The sequence below is a fragment of the Gigantopelta aegis genome, chromosome 5 (assembly GCF_016097555.1).
Source record: "Gigantopelta aegis isolate Gae_Host chromosome 5, Gae_host_genome, whole genome shotgun sequence".
In the NCBI taxonomy this organism is placed as follows: Eukaryota; Metazoa; Mollusca; class Gastropoda; order Neomphalida; family Peltospiridae; genus Gigantopelta; species Gigantopelta aegis.
The window spans coordinates 12,505,432-12,530,573 of NC_054703.1; the positions used below are offsets into that span (position 1 = coordinate 12,505,432).

At 37.7% G+C, this 25,142-nt stretch overlaps 1 protein-coding gene across 1 annotated transcript; it reads left to right on the top strand.

The window, feature by feature from the left end:
- The first annotated feature begins 7,714 nt into the window (after nt 1-7,714).
- Nucleotides 7,715-21,026, top strand: LOC121373686 (zinc finger protein 708-like). Its single transcript, XM_041500412.1, has 3 exons — nt 7,715-7,844; nt 13,624-13,933; nt 15,996-21,026. Exon 3 carries the CDS (start codon nt 16,475-16,477, stop codon nt 17,768-17,770), a length of 1,296 nt encoding a protein of 431 aa, XP_041356346.1. The 5' UTR covers nt 7,715-7,844; nt 13,624-13,933; nt 15,996-16,474; the 3' UTR covers nt 17,771-21,026.
- Nucleotides 21,027-25,142: the final 4,116 nt, after the last annotated feature.

Below are 25,142 nucleotides of genomic sequence, written 5' to 3' on the forward strand. Positions count from 1 at the left end.
ATATTAATTAATTTATTTTTAATCAATAATGTCACAAAACTAAAAGAAAAAGTGTTTTAGAAACAACACATTTAAAAAAATATATGTACAGGGCTAGCAGAGTGTATTTGAAAGTGGGGATGGGGTGGGGGTACTAGCAGTTTACTGTTAAAAGGTTGTGGTGTGTGTGTGTGTGAGAGAGAGAGAGAGAGAGAGAGAGAGAGAGAGAGAGAGAGAGAGAGAGAGAGAGAGAGAGAGAGAGAGAGAGAGAGAGAGAGAGAGAGAGAGAGAGAGAGAGAGAGGAGAGAGAGTGAGTGAGAGTGAGAGAGGCATGCTCACCCGGAATAAGTTTAAATATCAGATGTTAACATAGGGCCTATGACATCTCCAGACTTTTGAGAACAGTAACAGGGAAAAAGAGGAGACCATGGCCCTATTGGCCCTCACCTCTTCCGCAGCCCCTAATACACAATTTGAAGGAGAAAAAAAATTGTTCGAAACATGCAAATAGCATACATCCAATATAGACATAGAATAGTGAAGATGCTGTGTGCCCATTAAGGCGTAAAAAAAAATTGTTTCTTGAAACCGACCCTACCTAAAAAACAAGTGCTTACCATAATTATTTTTCCTTATTATTATTATTTTTTTTAATTAAAAAGAGTACAAATGTATTTTTTTTTTTTAAACTTTAGATTGGCCCTACCTAAATATTTTTTAGTCATGTTCCCAGAATTGTTTTTAGGCACAAGGAGGCAGAACAAAATGTAATTTTCTTAATTTGTTACTTAATTTGTTAATTTCTTAACTATATTTGATTATTCCTTTGTTAATCCGTCTATACGGGGCCAATCTAATTAAAATTAGCTCCACTATTACATGTGGATCTAACAGCAGCCCGTTGGAGCTCCAATCTAATTAAAATTAGCTCCACTATTACATGTGGATCTAACAGCAGCCCGTTGGAGCTCATGTCCAGTTAACCTTCCATTCGACCAGTCAAAACCTTACTTGCAAAATCATGCCAGTGATTTGAAAAGATTTTGAAAACATTCGGGTTTATGCCGAGGGTATACGAAATGATTCGAGTGAATTACGCAGTATGCCGGAAAATAATTTCAATATAAAATTTTATATAAAATTCGTTTCAAGACAAACAAAAAAAAACATGATGGTATAGCCATAAAATCTGTTTATACTAGTATACAATACAGGGTTTATTACTGCACTTTCCCCCTTGTTTTTTCGATGTTGAAACAGACCAACAAGTTCGCCTATTGCATAAATAGTCTCAACCGATATTTTTAGACTTTGTATGCTCCCGAATAACGTTATAAAAGGTGAAGTGTAATTGGTCGATATTTAAATTGTTATTTATAGATGAAATGTCACCTGGACATGGGAGTCCACGCAATGCTGTTAGATCTACTGGCGAGACCAGTAGAGATAATTTTAAACAGATTGATAGGGGGCCTACTAGTTGGGAATCTCTTTTGTAAGATATAATATGTATGTAGGATGCATTTTCTTTTTATACTAAACATATCTGAAATTACTGACAAAAATACTACCAAAGGATGCTGTGGTGGTGGTGTAAACAAATAACTCCAGTGAAAGTAAACATGCTAAAATTATAGTAATTGGTAGGAGTAGCCTGTGTGGTGGCCATGGGTTTACCTTCTCAGTGAGTCAGTATCTATGCCAAGTGTCAAAATGATCATGGGTCAAAATTATGAAGGCTGTTTTTCTGAAACACAGATGTTTAACACCAAATTTAAAATGTGCTGAGATGTTGTAATAAAAATATTAATTTTCTTTTCAATGTTGTTTTTTTCTAAAGATACTGCAGAGCTTGTTTTGCAATGCGAGATTTGATTAAATACTTGAGGCATAACAGAACAAACTGTTTGGTTTTTGCTACTGACCATAAAAAAATACTTTCCAAATTATAATCTAGAATTTATTTGCATAAATATCCTGAAATTGGAAATTTTAATATTTGTTCAGTTTATTTACTACCTTTTAAAGGCATATTGCCACAGACCACTGACCTATTTAATGGTCTAACAAAGTATTACCTGAACAAAAATAATTTAATTTGTCCCTAAATGTACTTTATTCAACCATCTTCCTCACCACCATACTCCATTTATTAACAATATTTTTTTTTAATAATTGAATTATGGCAATGGTCCATAATTCAAAAACTAAAATTGCCGAGAGGGTTGACATGGATTTCACTCCACCATGGTTCAATTACAGTGATGCAATAGCTAGATTTGGTTTCCAACAATTAATGTAATGTTTAGTTATTATCCATTTTTAGAGAAATAAGGTCCTTAAATCCCTGACAGTATGCCTTTAAAATAAATGGTGGTTGTTTTGTGTGTGAGGGGTTTTCTCATGCTAAGCAAGTAATTGTGATCATATATTGAATATGAAACAAGCCATGTGTTAATACTGCATGTAATGCATCTCTTGAAATTAATGTAATTAGCATTAAGTTAATTGGTATTGTACCTATATTCACTTTAAACTAGTAGTAAACCATAAGTGTATTTTTATATATAGAGTACACATGTACAGGTATGTTAAGTGAGTCATAATTATTTCTTGCTGAATCTGGTTTTAGAAATGCACATTTGTAAAATACCAGTATTTTGTTTCTTTAATTTATAATTTATTACTCTTACAGCCTTTGAAGAGAAACAATCAGAATTCCTCAGATTATGTCATTTTGTACGTGTACACAAATTAAATTATTTACATTAACAAATTATAAATATTGCAAAACTACAAACTTACCCACTGTAAAGACTTGACGATCTTCGTATTTAACAAAAGTCGCTTAGTCCGAGTCAGTGTTCTATTTTGAGTATTACATAGGCTCCATTATGCCAACAACAACAATAAAAATAAGTTTCCTTTTCTTTTTAAAATCAAGAATAGGTAATACGTACAAGTCCTAGTCTCATTTTCGTTACCGTGTCCATAAATATGAGCTTAAACTATTTATAAATGCAAGAAACATCGACAATTGCTGTAAAATTAAGTAAATCTACGAACAGCAATTAGGTTACAACAAAGGAAATAGACATGAGAAACCTATTCTGGCAAACAGTTCGAACTAGTAATTTACAATGAAACACGGAATGCGATTAATTATTTCTCTTGTTCACAACTGATATATTCTTGTCAATATAATTTATAGCCCGAGTACTCTGACTGTAAGAGAGCTAGACGGACATTTGGACATAAACACGCTCTCATTACTGAGAGCGTGTTTATGTCCAAATGTCCGTCTAGCTCTCTTACAGTCCGAGTACTCGGGCTATATAATTTATAGTTACAAAACACAATTCATTATAGGCATTTTGCTTCACGCTGGTAGGTACTGGGTTCGTTTTAGGCCACTTTATTGACTTCTCTTTCACTAACCACTAACAACTAATCCACTGTGCTGGGTACACAGCCCAGGTAGATGAACTGTGTGCCCAGGACAGTGTGCTTGAACATTAACTGATACAAGGTCAAAAATAAGTTGAAATGAAATGAATTGCCGATGCATTGTTATACATCTCACAAGACCGGCCTCGGTGGTAACTTGAAACTAATTCATTGTGAAAAGGGTGGCGCAGTGGTTAAGCCATCGGTCTACAGGCTGGTAGGTACTGGGTTCGGATCCCAGTCGAGGCATGGGATTTTTAATCCAGATACCGACTCCAAACCCTGAGTGGGTAGGTGTAAACCACCTGCACCGACCAGTGATCCATAACTGGTTAAACAAAGGCCATGGTTTGTGCTATTCTGCCTGTGGGAAGCGCAAATAAAAGATCCCTTGCTGCCTGTCGTAAAAGAGCAGCATATGTGGCGACAGTGGGTTTCCTTTCAAAAACAGTGTCAGAATGACCATATGTTTGACGTCCAATAGCCGATGATGAGATAAAAAAATCAATGTGCTCTAGTGGCGTCGTTAAATAAAACAAACTTTACGTTACTTTGATGCATTACATCTCACTTGGCAAAGTTTCACATCCGTCATATTTTTATATTTGAATCACATCAATCGACTTATTGATGATTCTTGTTCATTAGTAAAGCGCTCGCCTGTTAGGTCGCCGATCGATCCCCATCGGTGGGCCCATTGGGCTATTTCTCGTTCCAGCCAGTGCTCCACGACTGGTACGTATATCAAAGGCCGTGGTATGTGCTATCCTGTCTGTTGAAAGATGCATAAAAAAGATCCTTTGCTGATAATGAAAAAATATAGCGGGTTTCCTCTAAGATTATATGTCAAAATTACCAAATATTTGACATCCAATATCTGATGATTAATAAATCAATGTCGTCAATGATCCTAGACCGACCGCGCATCAGACGAACGCTTTAACATTGGGCCATATCCCGTTGCTTCGTAGAAAAGACAAAAATTTTGTTTTGTTTAATGACATCACCAGACCACATTGATTAATTAATCACTGGCTATTGGATGTGAAATATTTGGTATTTATAACTCGTAGTCATCAGAGGAAACCCGTTACATTGTTCTTAATACAGCAAGGGATCTTTTATATACACTTTCCCACAGACAGGAAAGCACATAACACGGCCTTTGACCAGTTGTGGTGCATTGGTTGGAACGAGCAAAAAGCCCAATCAGTTGAATGGATCCATCGAGGTGGTTCGATTGTGATGCAAGCACCTCAAGCGAACACTCCACCGACTCAGCTAAATCCGTCTTATTACGTCTTAGAGAGGAAACCCGCTACATTTAGCAAGGGATCTTTCATATGCACCATTCCACAGACATGATAGCACACACCACGGCCTTTGATATACCAGTTGTGGTGCACTGACTGAAACAATAAACAGCCTAATAGCCTTACCGACGGGGGTCGATCCCAGACCGACAGCACATCATCAAGCGAGCGTTTTACCACTGGGCTACGTCCTGCCCTTATTTATAATGATACGTTGTACAAAAGAAACATTCCTTGACGTGGTGAGGTAGCTTGCATATCTCAACAACTCGGATAGCTATGCCAGCTGGAGCATCAGTTCCTGGTAAGGTCACCCAAGCTGGACTAATATGGACCGAAAACACAGAGGACACGAGTCAAGAAACACAACTCTCTAGAAGAAGCAAACTCCAAAATTGTAATGAGCCACTCTACACTGAGGTATGTGAGACTATTCGCTAAACTTATCTAAAAGACAAATAAAGTAAACAACGCTTTATAGTACAGTTAAATCAATGGAAATTAAAAACAAATAAAACAATAAGATATATAAAGTTTATTATATATGGACAGGTGGCTGTTATATACAGGTAAAGAAAAAAACATATACAATAATTTACTGTAAAACCCCCCATTAACTTGGTGTGGATATTCAGTGACCCCACTAACCATAAGCAATCATAAAAAAAAAGTCTATTGCAATTTGTTCTCGGTTAAGACATTTTTGACATATTTCTACTGGACTATATCTGTCAGTGTTGACGAGTCGAATATATATGTAAGTTCAATGCAAGCCTTCCTTCAAGCAATAACAAATCGTCTTGTAATTTAAATAACCACCATATCACAAGATGTAAATACGATTAACGATGCACTGGAGCATGCATCTGTTTTGTTTCAACTTAAGTAAAACAATAACTTTATATTGTTACGGCGCAGGTCAATACATGTATATATAATCGTTATGGCAAGTTCAACTGTCCAATTTGTGACAAAATAGTGGTCATTGTAATTTTGTGGCCGTTAAAGCAGGTTCAACCATTCATTTTGGTCCACAAATAATGGCTGTTGGCCGCATTGAACAGGTGGCCGTTATATACAGGTAAAATAAAGAAGGAAATGCATTGGGCGGGATTTATGGTGGCCGTTATGGTCAGGTGACCGTTATATACAGGAGGCCGTTATACCAGTCTCGACTGTGTGTGTGTGTGTGTGTGTATATATATATATATATATATATATATATATATATATATATATATATATATATATATATACACATACACATTATCCATAAATAGTTTGCCACAGATTCAGACCACCAGAGAGGAGCTAATAGTAGAACAGTTTAGGTAAAGTATAGTTGGGATTGATCCATCGATCGTGTTCAACAAAGGAGACAATATTTGATCTATGAATATCCATCCAGAAGGACGAAATGTTTTTTAAAAATTACCAAAAATGCCAATGTTAATTATAACATCTGTGGTTGATGTATTGCGTGTCGTTGTGACCTTTGCGGAAATTAGCGTCGCGACAGTTATGGTTGAAGCGTTTGTGACATTTGTCGTCGATTGTGTGACATTTGTCGATGATTAAGACATATATGTGGCAGAAAAATTGCGAAATTTGTCGTCAAAATGACATTTGTTGCTTTTACAACATATGTGGGCACTACACGCGGTCAGTCTAGGATCGATCTCCGTCGGTAGAGCCACTGAGTTATTTCTCATTCCAGCTAATTGACCACGACTGGTATATCAAAGGCCGTAGTGTGTGGTATCCTGTCTGTGGGATGATGCATATAGTAGATCCCTTGCTACTAATTGAAAAATGCAGCGGGTTTCCTCTTTAAGACTATCTGTCAAAATTAGCACATGCCTGACATCCAATAGCCGATGATGTCACAGGCCGAAGACATTTAGTGGATGGACTAGAATGGTCAAGAATTTTTTTTGGTTAACGACACCACTAAAGCAAATCGATTTATTCATTTGGTAATTGGGACATAGTCTTAGAGAGGAAACTCCCTCAATGTTTGAATTATATGCTCCAGACGGCCTTTGATATACCAGTCGCGGTAAAATGGCTGGACCTAGAAATAGACCAAATGGGCCCACCGACGGGGATCGATCCCAGACCGACCGCGCATCAGGCGAGCGCACTACCACTGAACTACGTACCGCCCCCAAAATATTTAGCGCATGCACGCGAATCATCAAGAAGGCGCCGTGTTAATGCGAGTTTAATATAAACATGTAACCGATATAAAAATTGGCTAAGTGAGATGTTTTAAAGGGACAGACCCTAGTTTTAACCCGTGAAAATTGAACACTAAGTTTAGTTAATCTACAAACCTGTAACACATTTGGATAAAGTTACAACAGAGTGAAACACGAGTCTGTGACTTTGAAATGGTGAAATACCCTCTAAAAATAGACTAAAACTCGACTCCATAACTGTTATTTCTCAGACGCACGTGCGTTTTAAAAAATATGAGAAATTCATTTTGTGATAGTAAAGACACCAGAATGACCAAAAACATTTCAAATGTACGGAAATTTATAATCTAAACAATAAAATGTAAGTAAAGTATGATTTAAGTCACCAAAAACGGTTATAATAGTAAACAAAATATATGGGTTAGTGTTTAAAAACTAGGGTATGTCCCTTTAAGTGAAACAATGAACGATATCAACAGGGATTTATTTTATTTCAACTTATGTCACGCTGTCCGGGGCACATACTTCACTTATGCAGGTTGTCATTCAAGGTCAGTAGGTTAGCGGTTAAGGTGAAAGCCGGTAACGGGATACGAACCCAGTACCTATCAGCGTGAAGCAAAAAGACAAACAGCAATTATTATTAGTAACAATATATATATGGCAAGAATATGAGCTTTGAACAAGGGAGATAATTAATCGATGTCCGCGTATCATTGTACACCACTGGTCCGAACTATTGGTCAGAATAAGGTTTCTATACATATCCATTTCCTTTGTAGTAACCTAATTGCTGGTCCGTTGTTTTACTGAATATTACAGCAATTTTCTACGTTTCTTCCTTTATAAACAGCGGTCTAAGGTCATATCCTAGGACAATGTACCGAAAATAATTCCAGGACGTGTACGTATTACCTATTTTTTGTTTAAAGATGAAATGAAAAATGGGGCTTACGTGGAACTTAACTAGAACACTGGCTCGGACTGAGTCTTTGTTAAACACGGAAGTTATCGCAAAGTTTTAGTGGGGCGATGCACCCCTTTTTCTCGTTTCCCCGTCCCTTTCATGTTCTTCTGTCTCATTTAGGTTTTTTTCGGCCCTTTTTGTTTTTTCTTTTTCTTCTCTTTTTTCTTTTTTTACATTCCAGCCCTCTAGTTAACATTTCTGTCAAGGAGCCAGATGACGCCTACTTCTAAATAGCAAAATTAGGAGCCATGTTTATATACTGAGTGTGTGTGTGTGTGTGTGTGTGTGTGTGTGTGTGTGTGTGTGTGTGTGTGTGTGTGTGTATGTATGTATGTATGTATGCAGGGCTTCTAGATTATGGTAGCCCCACTCCCATGGCTAGTGATATTCAGTGTTGGGCTAGTAAATAACTACTATAACTAGCCCGACGGCTAGTGAAAAACAGAGTGGTCAAATGCTGCATTTATGTCTTATTTTGTAAATATGAATATCCTGTCCCCTCTTCCCATCCCAATCTATGGGCTTTTAAGCTCTATCTCCCTCTTTAGATGACATATCTGATTATTACTATTAGTACAATTGTATTTATTTAAAGTAGGGCTAGTGAATTTTTAATTAGGGCTAGTAAAGTTTTAAAGTCACTGATCCCATGGCTAGTGGATTTTTATAAAATTCTAGAAGCTCTGGCATGTATGTATGTATGTATGTAAATATATATGTATTGATGTATGAATATCTATATATTGATGTATGAATATCTATATATTGTATGTATGTCGAGGTTGACTATTACATACATAGATATTAACGCACTGGCGCAGGGGATAATTATATCCTTTCTGGCCTCACAAATTGTCCCATGCCGTTGCTGGGACTCGAACCTGTGGCAAGACTAACCACGATACGCTCTGAGCTATGTATGTATGTATGTATGTAAATATATAGGGATAACAACAAACCAACCGCTGAAAAGTGAACTGGTTTAGAGGCTTAGACGGCGGGTAGTCGGGTGGAGACTAAGATATTCTTGAGACTTGGATTTTTTTTGTATACAATAACCGGACGTGCTGTAATAGGGTTTTTCACAACAGTTTGCAGATTTAAAAACTCCTCCTTCATAAGTTTACCAATATCAACGCTACGTCGACTGTAAATTATTGGAAAAATTATTTTATCTCTTTTTACGGCTTTACCAGATTCAACGTTGATTCCAAACGGCTGTTTTGTCTGTAATGTACGAATACAGAAGGCCTCTCGTTCAAGTCTCAAGAGGTCTGTTTCGTCTTTTGAACCAAGTATCAGGGGTTGTTCAATTGGAATTATTTCAAAATTTTCATCTAACGAATGGTCAGGTAGATTGAAGTGATTGGCGACAGGGGTGTCAACTTCATGCCGAATATCATGCTTGTGACAAACTGCTCTAATTCTCATTTGGTTTTGCGTTTGTCCTACGTACTGTTTTTTACATAAATTACAGGTGATTAGATATACTACATTTTTCGAATCACAGTTCATGTCTTTCCGAATTTGATATTCAATTTTGGTCTGTTGACTTTTGAAAGTCGACTGCGTTTTAAGTAAGTTGTGAAGTCTACACCTGATTTTGGCACAAGTAGTAGAGGAGCCAGTGCTTATTTGAGGTGATTGGTTATGCTGAAGTTTGTATGGTTTATAGTCTTCAGTTGCCCTAAAGGGATTTTCTAATTCTCGAACAGTTTCAGATTTAAGTTTTCTTAAAAACCGTTTTGAATATCCCCTCGGTTTTAAAGCACTAAATAACAGTGAACAAGCCTCATTGAAATTGTGTGTGTTACTCGAATTTCTGTGAAATCTAATAATCTGAGATTTAGCAATGCCTTTAAAGGTGTGGCATGGGTGAAAAGACTTACAGTGGAGAAGTTGGTGTGTGTCTGTGGGTTTGAAAAACACTTTGTAGTCTAGGTAACCTGATGTTTCAAACTGTGTACCTTTATAAATTGTTACATCCAAAAAGTCAACTGATTTATCTGATATGGTGGCCTTAAGTTTGATATTGTCATCCTGTTGATTTAATAGCTCAAAAAAGTTACAAAATTCTTGTTTAGAATGTGGCCAAATGATAAGTATATTGTCGAGATATCTGAGGTACAAAAGAGGTGTTTTACTCGATTTCTTTAAAGCAGCCTCTTCCCATTCGGCGACATAGATAGATGCAAAGTTTGGACTAAAACGTTTGCCCATAGCACAACCACACACTTGCTGATACATTTCTCCATCAAACTCAAAATCATTTCCTTTTAGGCTTAATTTTAACAGCTCAATAATGTTCGTATCTGGTCTGTTTGGATCTGGGTACTTAACAAATGCTCTCTTAACTGAATCAATGCCCGCATCAATACCTATGTTGGTGTACATGGAGTCAATATCAAGGGTAACCAAGAATGAATCTTTTGGGATTTTGGTTTTTGATAATTTTGATAGAAGATCTTCAGTGTTTTTCACAAAACTTTCATGTCTATTTGCAATTGGTTTTAAGTGAAAGTCTATGCATTCTGAAATATTGTACGATTCTGATCCACAGTCTGAAATGATTGGACGACCGGGTGGTGTGTTAATATCGGTCCATGTATCGACTGGCTTGTGGATTTTTGGAAGTAGATAAAATTTCCGGGTTTGTGATTGTGACTTGGCTTCTAAATATTTTACTTGTTTTTTTATTAATATGTCCCTGATCTTTTAGACATTGAATAATTGCATTGAACTTTTTACAATTTTCAGGCCAACTAGCTTTGTCAAATTTTTTGTAGTACTTTGAATTATTAAGCTGTCGATGGGCTTCCCGGATATAGTTCTCCCTTGATAGAATGACTGGCTGACCCTTTATCTGCAGGTTTTATAACAATTTTGCGGTTTTTGCGTAGTTTGGTGAGAACACGACGTTCCAGGACAGAAAGATGTTGCTGATTTGTGTAAACTGTCATATCACCCACTTTTTCCACTATCCTTTTATGAGCTTTAATGATTTCAGGATCTACACTAGAGTTTGGGGGTAACCAGCCGGAGTTTTCCGTGAATGGGATTTTTTCTCCAGTTGAACGCCGAAAATAATCGACCAGTTTAATTTTGTGGTCAAAAATGCCGTATCCATTACACCATTGTCAAGTTTAGCCTCTAAGCCTGTTTTTGGTTGGGGGGTGGGAACAAAATTCAAACCCCTGTCCAGTAATGATTTTTCAGCGGATGTTAGAAGGTTAGTGTCACCAGTTAGGTTAACAATGTTAGTTCCTAGTCCTAAATCAGGGTGAACTTTCCCGGCCTTAGTTTAAATTTAAGTACCTCATCCAACTGCGATAAAGTTTATTGGCAGTTGTTTCTGTCCAGTGAATGTTGTCCTGCCCAACCTCAAAATCACATGCATGAAGCGCAGGTATAATTTTGATGTCCCTCATTGTTTTTGCAGCCAAATTTATTTGGTTGAGGCAGGTTTTTTGACTAGCCAAAAGTCTGTCCGAAAAGTTAAGCTCGATAAAAAGTATTTTTGACCTAGGGAAATGTTTCCGAATCGAGCTTATCATGTTTCGCAACTGATTTATTGCACTGGTTGGATTTTGATCTTTTGAGTTTATACCAATGTTAAGAACAATGGTTTCGGGTTGAGACTTGCCCTTATAATTTGAGGCCATGGTCCGAAAGTGATTAAAATTGGCGTCTGGGTAACATTCTACTTGCACCTCAGGATGCGTGTCCAAATTAATTCTGGAGAAATTTAGCATCCTGGTTTTAATCTTAACATCTAGGGGAAAACCTCCCAATTCACCATAAATCATAGGGAGTGGTGTACTCTTTCTAAGTCTCAGTATGTCTCTTAAGAAATTTAATTGAATTTGTTCATTATTTTGGCTATTACCAAATCCCCAGATTTGTGAGGAATACAGGAGAATTGGGACAATAGTACTATCAAAAATACGCAACTGGCAATCTATAGGTAGATTTAAATTTCTTATTCTAATGTTTAGTAACGTCATTGTTTTTTTAGCCTGCACTATAAGAGTTTTTTTGGCTTCAACAAATGATCCAGTTCTAGAAAATATAATGCCTAAATATTTGTATGTATCAACAATGTTCAATTTGATGTCTTTAATATAAAACGATTTATTTCTTGGTGGTTTTGAACCAAATATAAGGATTTTAGATTTCTCAATATTTATTTTTAATCTCCATTTTTCACAATATTCCGAAAAAACATTTAAAGATTTTTGTAGGTCCTCAGGGGATTCTACTAGAATAACAGTGTCATCAGCATATAGTAATAAAGTAATTACTATAAATAAATCAATGTTGTCTTTTTTGTACTCTAATTTAATACCAGTGCATTGTTCTCTTTTAATGAGTCCTCTAGATCGTTTAAATATATAGCAAATAAAATGGGTGAAAGATTTTCACCGTGACGTACACCGTTTTGACATAGCAAATAAGCAGAATATTCGTTACTATGACTAATGCATGATTTAATTCCTTGGTACATGTTATAAACAATTCTTAAGTATTTACTATTTACATCTAAACTTAACATCTTTTGCCATAAACCTGTTCGCTATACTGTATCAAATGCTTTAGAAAAATCAACAAAAGCACAATACAGTTTTTTCTTTCGTTGTCGTATGATTTCATATAAAGCATATAAGGAAAAAAATTGTACTATAATTTTTACGGAAACCGGCTTGATTTTCGTTGAGCTTTTCAGTAGATTCAACAAAAACAGTTAATCTGTTATTTAAAATAGCTGTAAAGAGTTTTCCAAAACAACTAACAAGTGTAATAGGTCTATACGACTCGGGTTCTTTTGGACTACCATTCTTCTTGTATATAGGTTTAATAATACCCTTTAACCAATCATCTGGCAGTATGCCACTATTTAGAATAAGATTAAATAATTTTGTAAAAACGAAGACATGAAAATGCACGTTTCCGCACTCAGATCATGTTAATAGAAAATGTTAAGATCTCGACTTATTACCATCACTTATTATGTTGACCTCTGAACCTTTTTATCTTGAGCTCTCAAATTATATTATCGAATGCTATACTTATCTCTTGCCCTTGTGTACGAACTTCATTTATCTAGAGTTCGAGATCTTTAAAGTTAAAAGTAAGAAAAATATACATTTATGTCCTAAATATACCACCGTATTTATTGGTAATCCATTAAAAAATATACATGTATATCTTTGCAGTAGGTTTGTATCTTACCAGACCAAACTTGCCAATGCATTAAAACATTTTATTTTATAAAATAAATAATTTGTAATGTAAAATTGATGACTGATTTAGTTGTTTAAAAATAAATTAAACACTTGAAATATTTATTTATATATGTATATATAATATATTGCAGCTGAGCAGTAGCGTAACCCGGCCCGTATTTATTGGTATGGTTCTCGGTACGGCGGCTGCATGAATAGTCTCGCCCGATATTTTTAGAGTTTGTATGCTCCCAAATAACGTTATAAAAGCCAAAATGTGATTTATGAATATTTAAATTATTATTTACAGACGGAATGTCACTTGGACATGGGAGTCCACGCAATGTTATCAATCTCAGATCTACTGGTAGACCAGTAGAGTTGATTTCAAATAGATTGAAACAAAACAAAACTGAACTTTAGAACAATTTTAATATATTTATTAATTAAACATATGCTATTAAAAGGAACACATTTGAAAATGTGTATTTCAGACCCCACGACCAGAGCTTGCATGAATCTTGAAGAGTTCAGGAGGTAGTGTGTAAAACGCCGATTGCCTAGCAACCACACAGTACTGGAGGCAACGTTTGCCCTGTACTTCTTCTTCGAGTATATGTGGAAAAGTCAGTTTAAGACAGAGGATAGGGCTTGGTCAAAACGCCGGTTGCCTAGCACCCACACAGTACTGGAGGAAACGTTTGCCCTGCATTTGTTCGAGTATATGTGGAGAAGTCAGTTTAAGACGGAGGAGGGGCTTGGTCAACTGGTTAACAGTAAAACGAAAGACTACTATTTCCAATGGTAAGTTGTTGTTTGTTTTGTTTTTCCCACAGTATATTTAACTGTTGAATGTTTATATTGATGTTGATCATTTATTTGCATTTACCATAGTTTGACACCCAATAGCCGATGTACTTTTCGTGCTGGGGTGTCGTTAAACATTAAGTCATTCATACATTTCCCACAATAAGAATCGTTGCTGAATAGTAGTGATTATTAGTCCCTTACTGGTCCAACCGTCTGTCGTCTGTCTGTCTGTCTGTCTGTAGTCTGTTTGTCTGTCCTTCTGTCGTCTGTTTGTCTGTCGTATGTTTGTATGTCCGTCTGTCGTCTGTTTGTCTGTCCATCTGTCGTCTGTCTGTCCATCTGCCGTCTGTTTGTCTGTCCGTCTGTCGTCTGTTTGTCTGTCCATCTGTTTGTCCGTCTGTCGTCTGTTTGTCTGTCCATCTGTCGTCTGTTTGTCTGTCCGCCTGTCGTCTGTTTGTCTGTCCGTCTGTTTGTCTGTCCGTCTGTTGTCTGTCCGTTTGTCTGTCCGTCTGTCGTCTGTTTGTCTGTCCGTCTGTCGTCTGTTTGTCCATTTGTCTGTCCATCTGTTGTCTGTTTGTCCATCTGCCGTCTGTTTGTCTGTCCGTCTGTCGTCTGTTTGTCTGTCCATCTGTTTGTCTGTCTGTCTGTCGTCTGTTTGTCTGTCCATCTGTCGTCTGTTTGTCTGTCCGCCTGTCGTGTGTTTGTCTGTCCGTCTGTTTGTCTGTCCGTCTGTTGTCTGTCCATCTGTCGTCTTTTTGTCTGTCCATTTGTCTGTCCGTCTGTCGTCTGTTTGTCTGTCCGTCTGTCGTCTGTTTGTCTGTCCATCTGTCGTCTGTTTGTCTGTCCATATGTCGTCTGTTTGTCTGTCCGTCTGTCGTCTGTTTGTCCGTCTGTCGTCTGTTTGTCTGTCCATCTGTCATCTGTTTGTCTGTCCATATGTTGTCTGTTTGTCTGTCCATCTGTCGTCTGTCGTCTGTTTGTCTGTCCATCTGTCGTCTGTTTGTCTGTCCGTCTGTCGTTTGTCTGTCCGTCTGTCGTCTGTTTGTCTGTCCATCTGTCTCATATATAGTTTTCTGGATGTTCTCTCCACACCCCCACACAAGAGCACAAGATAAGGAGCATAAATTTTGTACATACTGTATGATGAAGTTACAGATCAGATTTAAATTTTATGGGGATTTATTTGACAGTTATGGACAGATCAAATTTGACTTTCATTGGAAGTTATTCAAGGGCAATAACTGTTATGACCTTGGACTGTGTGGTGCCCAGGAGGGGACATGTATTGCCAATGGCGTAGCCAGCATGAAGCAGACGTCTGGGTTTGCCTCTGCGTTTTTTTGCTCTGTGGATATGCCCCAGATGGCTTTATCCGTACTGTCAGAATGCTTGTTCTTTTATAATAGATCTCTTTTACCTTTTATTTTATTGTATTTTATTGATTATTTAATTTATTTTACTTCACTTTTACTTTTTATTTTTTTTTACCAATTTCTGATTTTTGGCTACTTCTCTTTGGGGAATAAACATAACTAATGCTTAAGGGGGGGGGGAGGGGGGGACGTAGCCCAGTGGTAAAGCGCTTGCTTCATGTGTGGTCGGTGGGTTTTCTTCTCTCAATGGTCCCACACCATATGTCCGAAGCCATATAACGGTAACTGGCACCCCTCCTTTTGTGAATGTTTTTTCTGACACTCATCTCAAGAAAATAAATTCTTGGAGGTCGCTAAAGCTCTTGTCGAAGGGTTGATTTTCTTGAGACTTGTGTCAGATAAACGATCTGCAAATGTTATAGTGAGATATAGGTACATCCACAGCTGTATTAATCTCTCTCTCTCTCTCTCTCTCTCTCTCTCTCTCTCTCTCTCTCTCTCTCTCTCTCTCTCTCTCTCTCTCTCTCTCTCTCTCTCTCTCTCTCTCTCTCTCTCTCTCTGATATATCTACAAAAGTACCAAAAACTAGCAGTTTGCCTTAATGCAGTGTTACACGATGCCTTCAGTGGTACCTACAGCTCTTAGTCTCCGTTTTATTAAACCATTTACTGCTTCCATTCTAGGTCTTCTTCTCTCCATTCTACAACTGTGAAAATCGATAAGATAATATCCAGCCTGAAGAAGCATACTAGGAAACAGGACATATGAATTATACAATTCAAAACTTAGACTGAAGCAAGATATGTGAATTATACAATTAAAAACTTAGACTGAAGCAAGATATGTGAATTATACAATTAAAAACTAAAACTGAACCATTATACAATTCAAAACTTAGACTGAACCAAGACGTGAATTATACAATTCAAAACTTAGACTGAAGCAAGACATATTAATTATACAATTAAAAACTTAGACTGAAGCAAAACATATTGATTATACAATTAAAAACTTAGACTGAAGCAAGACATGTGAATTATACAATTCAAAACGTAGACTAAAGCAAGACATGAATTAATACAGTTCAGAACGTAGACTGAAGCAAGACATTAATTATACAGTTGAAAACTTAGACTGAAAAATCCTCCATTTGAAAAGCAATATGTCAAGCAGTGTTGATAGATGTGTGGAACGTGAGATCTCCTTAGGACATCAACGTAACTCTAATGTGGAAATACCTGAAGGTAGACATGGTGGTGAGAAACCTTTCCAGTGCGGGATGTGTTTAAAGTGTGTATCGTCTAAGTTTAGAATTAAACAGCATATGTTAATTCATACTGGTGAAACACCGTTTCTGTGTGAGATATGTAAGAAATGTTTTCGTCAAAGTACTAACTTGAAAGAGCATATGTCGGTTCATACTGGAATTAGAAAGTTCAAATGTGAGGTTTGTGCCAAACGTTTCTCTCATAAGTCCAAAATACATAGGCATATGTTGCTTCACACAGGTGTTAAGCCTTTCAAATGTGAGGTATGTGCAAAATGTTTCATATACAGCTCCAACTTGAAACAGCATACATTAACACACACTGGCGCTAAGCCTTTTAAATGTGAGGTGTGTACAAACTGTTTTGCACGCACTGGTGACTTGAAAAAACATATGTTGATTCACACAGGTGTTAAATCTTTCAAATGTGAGGTGTGTGCAAACTGTTTTGCACGCACTGGTGACTTGAAACAGCATATGTTGATTCACACAGGTGTTAGATCTTTCGAATGTGAGGTGTGTGCAAAAAGTTTTACACGCAGAGCTGTGTTGAAACGGCATACGTTGCTTCACACAGGTGTTAGACCTTTCGAATGTGATAGGTGTGCAAAAAGTTTTCCACGCACCAGTGACTTGAAACAGCATATGTTGCTTCACACAGATGCTAAATCTTTGAAATGTGAGGTGTGTGCAAAATGTTTTGCAGGCACAGGTGCCTTGAAACGGCATATGTTGCTTCACACAGGTGTTAAACCTTTCGAATGTGATAGGTGTGGGAAACGTTTTCTACTCCGAGATGGCTTGAAACAGCATATGTTTATCCACACTCGTGTTAGTCCTTTCAAATGTGATGTATGTGCAAAATGTTTTATAAACATGTCACTCTTGACGGAACATAATACAGTGGTTCACAGCGGTGTTAAACCTTTGAAATGCGAGGTGTGTGCAACATGTTTTACAAGCACTGCTGACTTAAAACAGCATATGTTGCTTCACACAGATGTTAAATCTTTCAAATGTGAGGTGTGTGAAAAATGTTTTGTACGCAGAGGTGACTTGAAACAGCACATGCCGGTTCATACTGGTATTAAATCTTTCAAATGTGAAATATGTACAAAACGTTTTGCACGCAGATCTCAATTGAAACTGCATATGTCGGTTCACAATGGTGTCGAACCTTTCCAAATGTAAGGTGTGTGAGAAATGTTTTGCATGCAAGTCCTGCTTGAAAGAGCATGATATGTTGGTTCACGCAGCTGATAAACCTTTCAAGTGTGACGTGTGCACTAAAGGTTACACACGGAGTCGTCAGCTGCAGCACCATCAGTTGACTCGTACAACTTTGAAATGCTGAATGTGCACATACTGTTTTAAAACAGGCACCGCCAGCTTGAAGCGTCAAAAGTACGTCCATACAACTAACAAACCTTTGAATTGCTGAATGTACACATAGTCTTTTAAAACAGGCACCGCGAGCTTCAAGTGTCAAAAGTACGTCCATACAACTAACAAACCTTTGAATTGCTGAATGTACACACAGTGTTTTAAAACAGGCACCGCCAGCTTGAAGCGTCAAAAGTACGTCCATACAACTAACAAACCTTTGAATTGCTGAATGTACACACAGTCTTTTAAAACAGGCACCGCCAGCTTGAAGCGTCAAAAGTACGTCCATACAACTAACAAACCTTTGAATTGCTGAATGTACACAGTCTTTTAAAACAGGCACCGCGAGCTTCAAGTGTCAAAAGTACGTCCATACAACTAACAAACCTTTGAATTGCTGAATGTACACACAGTGTTTTAAAACAGGCACCGCCAGCTTGAAGCGTCAAAAGTACGTCCATACAACTAACAAACCTTTGAATTGCTGAATGTACACAGTCTTTTAAAACAGGCACCGCCAGCTTCAAGTGTCAAAAGTACGTCCATACAACTAACAAACCTTTGAATTGCTGAATGTACACACAGTGTTTTAAAACAGGCACCGCCAGCTTCAAGTGTCAAAAGTACGTCCATACAACTAACAAACCTTTGAATTGCTGAATGTACACACAGTGTTTTAAAACAGGCACTGCCAGCTTGAAGCGTCAAAAGTACGTCCATACAACTAACAAACCTTTGAATTGCTGAATGTACACATAGTCTTTTAAAACAGGCACCGCCAGCTTCAAGTGTCAAAAGTACGTCCATACAACTAACAAACCTTTGAATTGCTGAATGTACACACAGTGTTTTAAAACAGGCACCGCCAGCTTGAAGCGTCAAAAGTACGTCCATACAACTAACAAACCTCTGAATTGCTGAATGTGCACAGTGTTTTAAAACAGGCACCGCCAGCTTGAAGCGTCAAAAGTACGTCCATACAACTAACAAACCTTTGAATTGCTGAATGTACACATAGTCTTTTAAAACAGGCACCGCCAGCTTCAAGTGTCAAAAGTACGTCCATACAACTAACAAACCTTTGAATTGCTGAATGTACACACAGTGTTTTAAAACAGGCACTGCCAGCTTGAAGCGTCAAAAGTACGTCCATACAACTAACAAACCTTTGAATTGCTGAATGTACACATAGTCTTTTAAAACAGGCACCGCCAGCTTCAAGTGTCAAAAGTACGTCCATACAACTAACAAACCTTTGAATTGCTGAATGTACACACAGTGTTTTAAAACAGGCACCGCCAGCTTGAAGCGTCAAAAGTACGTCCATACAACTAACAAACCTCTGAATTGCTGAATGTGCACAGTGTTTTAAAACAGGCACCGCCAGCTTGAAGCGTCAAAAGTACGTCCATACAACTAACAAACCTTTGAATTGCTGAATGTACACATAGTCTTTTAAAACAGGCACCGCCAGCTTCAAGTGTCAAAAGTACGTCCATACAACTAACAAACCTTTGAATTGCTGAATGTACACACAGTGTTTTAAAACAGGCACCGCCAGCTTGAAGCGTCAAAAGTACGTCCATACAACTAACAAACCTCTGAATTGCTGAATGTGCACAGTGTTTTAAAACAGGCACCGCCAGCTTGAAGCGTCAAAAGTACGTCCATACAACTAACAAACCTCTGAATTGCTGAATGTACACACAGTGTTTTAAAACAGGCACCGCCAGCTTGAAGCGTCAAAAGTACGTCCATACAACTAACAAACCTCTGAATTGCTGAATGTGCACAGTGTTTTAAAACAGGCACCGCCAGCTTGAAGCGTCAAAAGTACGTCCATACAACTAACAAACCTTTGAATTGCTGAATGTACACACAGTGTTTTAAAACAGGCACCGCCAGCTTGAAGCGTCAAAAGTACGTCCATACAACTAACAAACCTTTGAATTGCTGAATGTACACACAGTGTTTTAAAACAGGCACCGCCAGCTTGAAGCGTCAAAAGTACGTCCATACAACTAACAAACCTTTGAATTGCTGAATGTACACACAGTGTTTTAAAACAGGCACCGCCAGCTTGAAGCGTCAAAAGTACGTCCATACAACTAACAAACCTTTGAATTGCTGAATGTGCACAGTGTTTTAAAACAGGCACCGCCAGCTTGAAGCGTCAAAAGTACGTCCATACAACTAACAAACCTCTGAATTGCTGAATGTGCACAGTGTTTTAAAACAGGCACCGCCAGCTTGAAGCGTCAAAAGTACGTCCATACAACTAACAAACCTCTGAATTGCTGAATGTGCACAGTGTTTTAAAACAGGCACCGCCAGCTTGAAGCGTCAAAAGTACGTCCATACAACTAACAAACCTTTGAATTGCTGAATGTACACAGTCTTTTAAAACAGGCACCGCGAGCTTCAAGTGTCAAAAGTACGTCCATACAACTAACAAACCTTTGAATTGCTGAATGTACACACAGTGTTTTAAAACAGGCACCGCCAGCTTGAAGCGTCAAAAGTATGTCCATACAACTAACAAACCTTTGAATTGCTGAATGTGCACAGTGTTTTAAAACAGGCACCGCCAGCTTGAAGCGTCAAAAGTACGTCCATACAACTAACAAACCTCTGAATTGCTGAATGTGCACAGTGTTTTAAAACAGGCACCGCCAGCTTGAAGCGTCAAAAGTACGTCCATAAAACTAACAAACCTCTGAATTGCTGAATGTGCACAGTGTTTTAAAACAGGCACCGCCAGCTTGAAGCGTCAAAAGTACGTCCATACAACTAACAAACCTCTGAATTGCTGAATGTGCACAGTGTTTTAAAACAGGCACCGCCAGCTTGAAGCGTCAAAAGTACGTCCATACAACTAACAAACCTCTGAATTGCTGAATGTGCACAGACTGTTGTATTAAACTAGTTTGGGAGTGGCATCTTATTTAGCAGTATAATCGTGAAACTGTCGCCACTACATGGGCTACTCTTCCGATTAGCAGCAAGGAATCTTTTATTTGCACTTCCCACAGGCAGGATAGCACAAACCATGGCCTTTGTTGAACCAGTTATGGATCACTGGTCGGTGCAAGTGGTTTACACCTACCCAGTGAGCCTTGCGGAGCACTCACTCAGGGTTTGGAGTCGGTATCTGGATTAAAAATCCCATGCCTCGACTGGGATCCGAACCCAGTACCTACCAGCCTGTAGACCGATGGCCTGCCACGACGCCAGCTTGAAGTCTATGTGTCCATACTTACATGTACGAAACCTTTAAATTCTTTTAGCACATGCTACATTAGTTTTGTAGTTATCTACTGATATCTTTTTAAAACTTTATATCCTGACAATATGCGCTGTCTATAATATAAACAGAGTTCCGTGATGGTTTATTTATTTTTTTATTTGTAGTTTTTATTATTATTATTATTATTATTATTATTATTATTAAAATCAATTTGAATTTAGAATTTTGTAAAATTTTAAATATGTTTCTTATGAACTAAGCAATAAAAATGTGAAATCTGGGACAAAAAAGTTTGTTTTATATAACGACGCCACTAGAGCACATTGATTTTTTTATCTTATCACCGGCTATTGGACGTCAAATATATGGTCATTCTGACACTGTTTTTTTTTTAGAGGAAACCCGCTGTTGCCACATAGGCTACTCTTTTACGACAGGCAGCAAGGGATCTTTTATTTGCGCTTCCCACAGGCAGGATAGCACAAACCATGGCCTTTGTTGAACCAGTTATGGATCACTGGTCAGTGCAAGTGGTTTATACCTACCCACTGAGCCTTGCGGAGTACCCTCTCGGGGTTTGGAGTCGGTATCTGGATTAAAAATCCCATACCTCGACTGGGATCCGAACCCAGTACCTACCAGCCTGTAGACCAATGGGAAATCTTGGACAAATGCTCAAGTTGATTTTTTGTTCTTCTCATGAATAGCCACTATAATGCCTGGTTCAGGAAAAAAATTCCACTTTTAAAAGCTGAATAACCTTTTTGTTATGTTGATTATTGTGGATACAAATTTCACTTTGATAAATAGCATACTTTTAACATGTTGCTTGATATAACATCAGGGTTTCTGCCAGAGGGTAAAATGAGTATGGCGCCATACCTAAATGTTTTGCTGATTTTCTTTTAAAGTTTACCTTTTGACAAAATTAATTAGTCTTATCATTACTGTATTATTTTCTAAACCCTAAACTTAACCCATTTCCTTTCTGGGGGAGACCCCCCCCCCCCCCCCCCCACACACCTCCTGTTGACTGTGGTTGCATTCAATTCCATAGCGCCATACCCAAAAATATCTGAACACTGAACATGTAATGTATAAATGTATAAATGTAATGTATAAAAGACACCACCTTTGAACCCCTAAAAAAATCGAACCTCCCAAAAAAACTATAACAAAAAAAACCCCCAAAACCCCAAAACCCCACAAACAAATAATAATAATAATAAAAACCCCAACAAAAACCAACAAAAAACAAAAAACAAATAAACAGCCATCACAAAAACTTAATCGATTGTCTCCGAGGGTACGAAAAAACCGAAGTTTATTGGCTCACAAAGTTCTTGTATCTATCCACATATATATATATATATATAGAGAGAGAGAGAGAGATAATATATATATATATATAGAGAGAGAGAGAGAGAGAGAGAGAGAGAGAGAGAGAGAGAGAGAGAGAGAGAGAGACACAGACAGACAGACACAGAGAGAAAGACAGAGGGGGAGAGAGATAGTGTTTATTTCAGCTATCCAGTATTTCATTTCATTTCAACTTATTTTGGTGCTTATATCCAATTAAGGTTCAAGCACGCTTTCCTGAGGACACACCTCAGCTATCTGGGCTGTCTGTCCAGGATAGTGGGTTAGTTGTTAATTGTTAGTGGTTAATGAGAGAGAAGAGGGTTTAGTAGTCTTACACCTACCCAATGAGTCGTTAAAACTCGCTCTGGGTGGGAGCCGGTACCGCGCTGCGAACCCTGTATCTACCAGCCTTATGCTCGATGGCTTAACCACGACGCCACCGAGGCTATCCAGCAACTTGTGCCGTGTTTAAGAGGCCGAACACTCGCAACTAATTGGGTTGGGATGTAGCCCAGTGTAGCTTGATGCGCGGTCGGTCTGGGATCGATCCCCGTCGGTGGACTCATTGGGTTATTTCTCGCTCCAGCCAGTGCCACGACTGGTATACCAAAGGCCGTGGTATGTTTTATCCTGTCTGTGGGATGGTGCATATAAAAGATCCTTGCTGTTAGTCGAAAAGAGTAGCCCATGAAGTGGCGACAGCGGGTTTCCTCTCTCAATATCTGTTTGGTCCGTAACCATATGTCCGACGCCATATAACCGTACACAAAATGTGTCGAGTGTGTCGTTGAATAAAACATTTTCCTTCTTTCGCAACTAATTTGACTGGTACCATCGTCTTCTGTCACATCACATTCATCTAACATTCAACACAAAAACTAGTCTTGACAGCGACTGCGACAACTCGCCTCTGGTCCTTGCATTCGATTGATGACTGGTCACCTTTTATTAATCTGCTTGTTTCCGATATCATGCGTTCCTTTTCTACGAAGGGACAGGATGTGGTCCACTGTAAGGCGCTCGATTTGGGATCGATCCTCGTCGGAAAGCCCATTGAGCTATTTCTCGTTCCAGCCAGTGCACCATGACTGACATATCAAAAGCCGTGGTATGTGCTATTCTGTCTGTAGATGGAGCATATCAAAGATCCCTTGCTACTAACAGAAAGAGGGGGGGGGGGGGGGTTCCTCTATGAGACTTAAAGGGATAGTAAACTCAAACAGCCTTATGTGTTGGAAAGATGCACACACATGCTGACACTTTAACAAATGAAACACGTGTAATTTTAGAGTTAATAAAAAATATAAAAACCGTGATTATCATGCTAACTGGAGGCAGACATTTCTTTTGTTTTCGGTGCGTCCAGAATTCTAGCTTGGGGCGAAGTGACGTCAGCTCCGACCAACTCCTGTATGCACAGTGTAAACAAACGCAGTCATTTACGACAAGGCGCTTCGCTTTTATCAACCAGACTTGTAAAACAACATAAATAACTTGATAATATAATAAACTGTTTAACTAAATATATTTCAATTTGCATTATTAAAACGAAATGGGGTTATAGTATTTTTCTCTCTTAAAAAATCCAAAGAAATGCATATTATTAGTCCAGTCAAACTAAGTTTAAAAAAGGCCTAACATGGAACACATTGCAACAGAATTTATTTTTGTTGTAATTTGTTCTCAAAACCATCCTAGACAACATATCATAAATTAAATATGGCCGCCACAGTAATATTTTTCAACAGTATACACATGTATGTGTGCTGAAACAAGATATATTTAGTAAATGATATTTTAATTGCATTGTATTTTGTCTGTAATAACTTACTTGATGACTTAGAAATACCTCCCTTAATTTATAATTTAAAATGGTTTTTATTTTTCAAGATTACTGCCAACATTCCCATTGAAATAACAGTTCCTTAAAATTCCAAAGTGATCTGAGATCTTGATAACCTTGCAACATCATTAATTTTTGTTGTAACTTACTCTCAAAGCCATCCTAGACAACATATCAAAAGTGTGCATTTATGTATGTTGGGGAGAGTGACTAATTTACATAAATTAAAATTGCCGCCATGTTATGTTACAACAGTATACACTTGTATGTGTACCAGTACAAGATATATTTAGTAAATGATGTTTTAAATGATTGTATTTAGTCCATAAAGACCTATATTTATTTATGGTTTACGATGGTTTTCATTTTTCAAGATGGTCGCCAACATCCCATTGAAATAACCGTTCCTTAAAGGGACATTCCTGAGTTTGCTGCAATGTTTAAGATGTTATCGACTAACAGAGACTTTTTAACGATTGTAATTATATATCAAATATATTTTTCTGCACAAAATATTAGTGGCTGTATATTAAACATGTTTATGATAGTTCTAAAATTTGTACTTGGTTAAAATTCATATTATTTCCTAAAATATATTTTTTCGTACGTACGAAATTATTTGAAGACAAAATCCGGATTTGGCTTCTTACAAGTATTAAGACGACCAGAAACACACTGAATATACAGACACTGATATTCTAAACAAAAACAAAATATTTAATATA

What these genes read in the sequence shown, in the direction of transcription:
- LOC121373686 (XM_041500412.1), top strand. Translation starts at nt 16,475, where the DNA reads ATGTCAAGCAGTGTTGATAGATGTGTGGAACGTGAGATCTCCTTAGGA.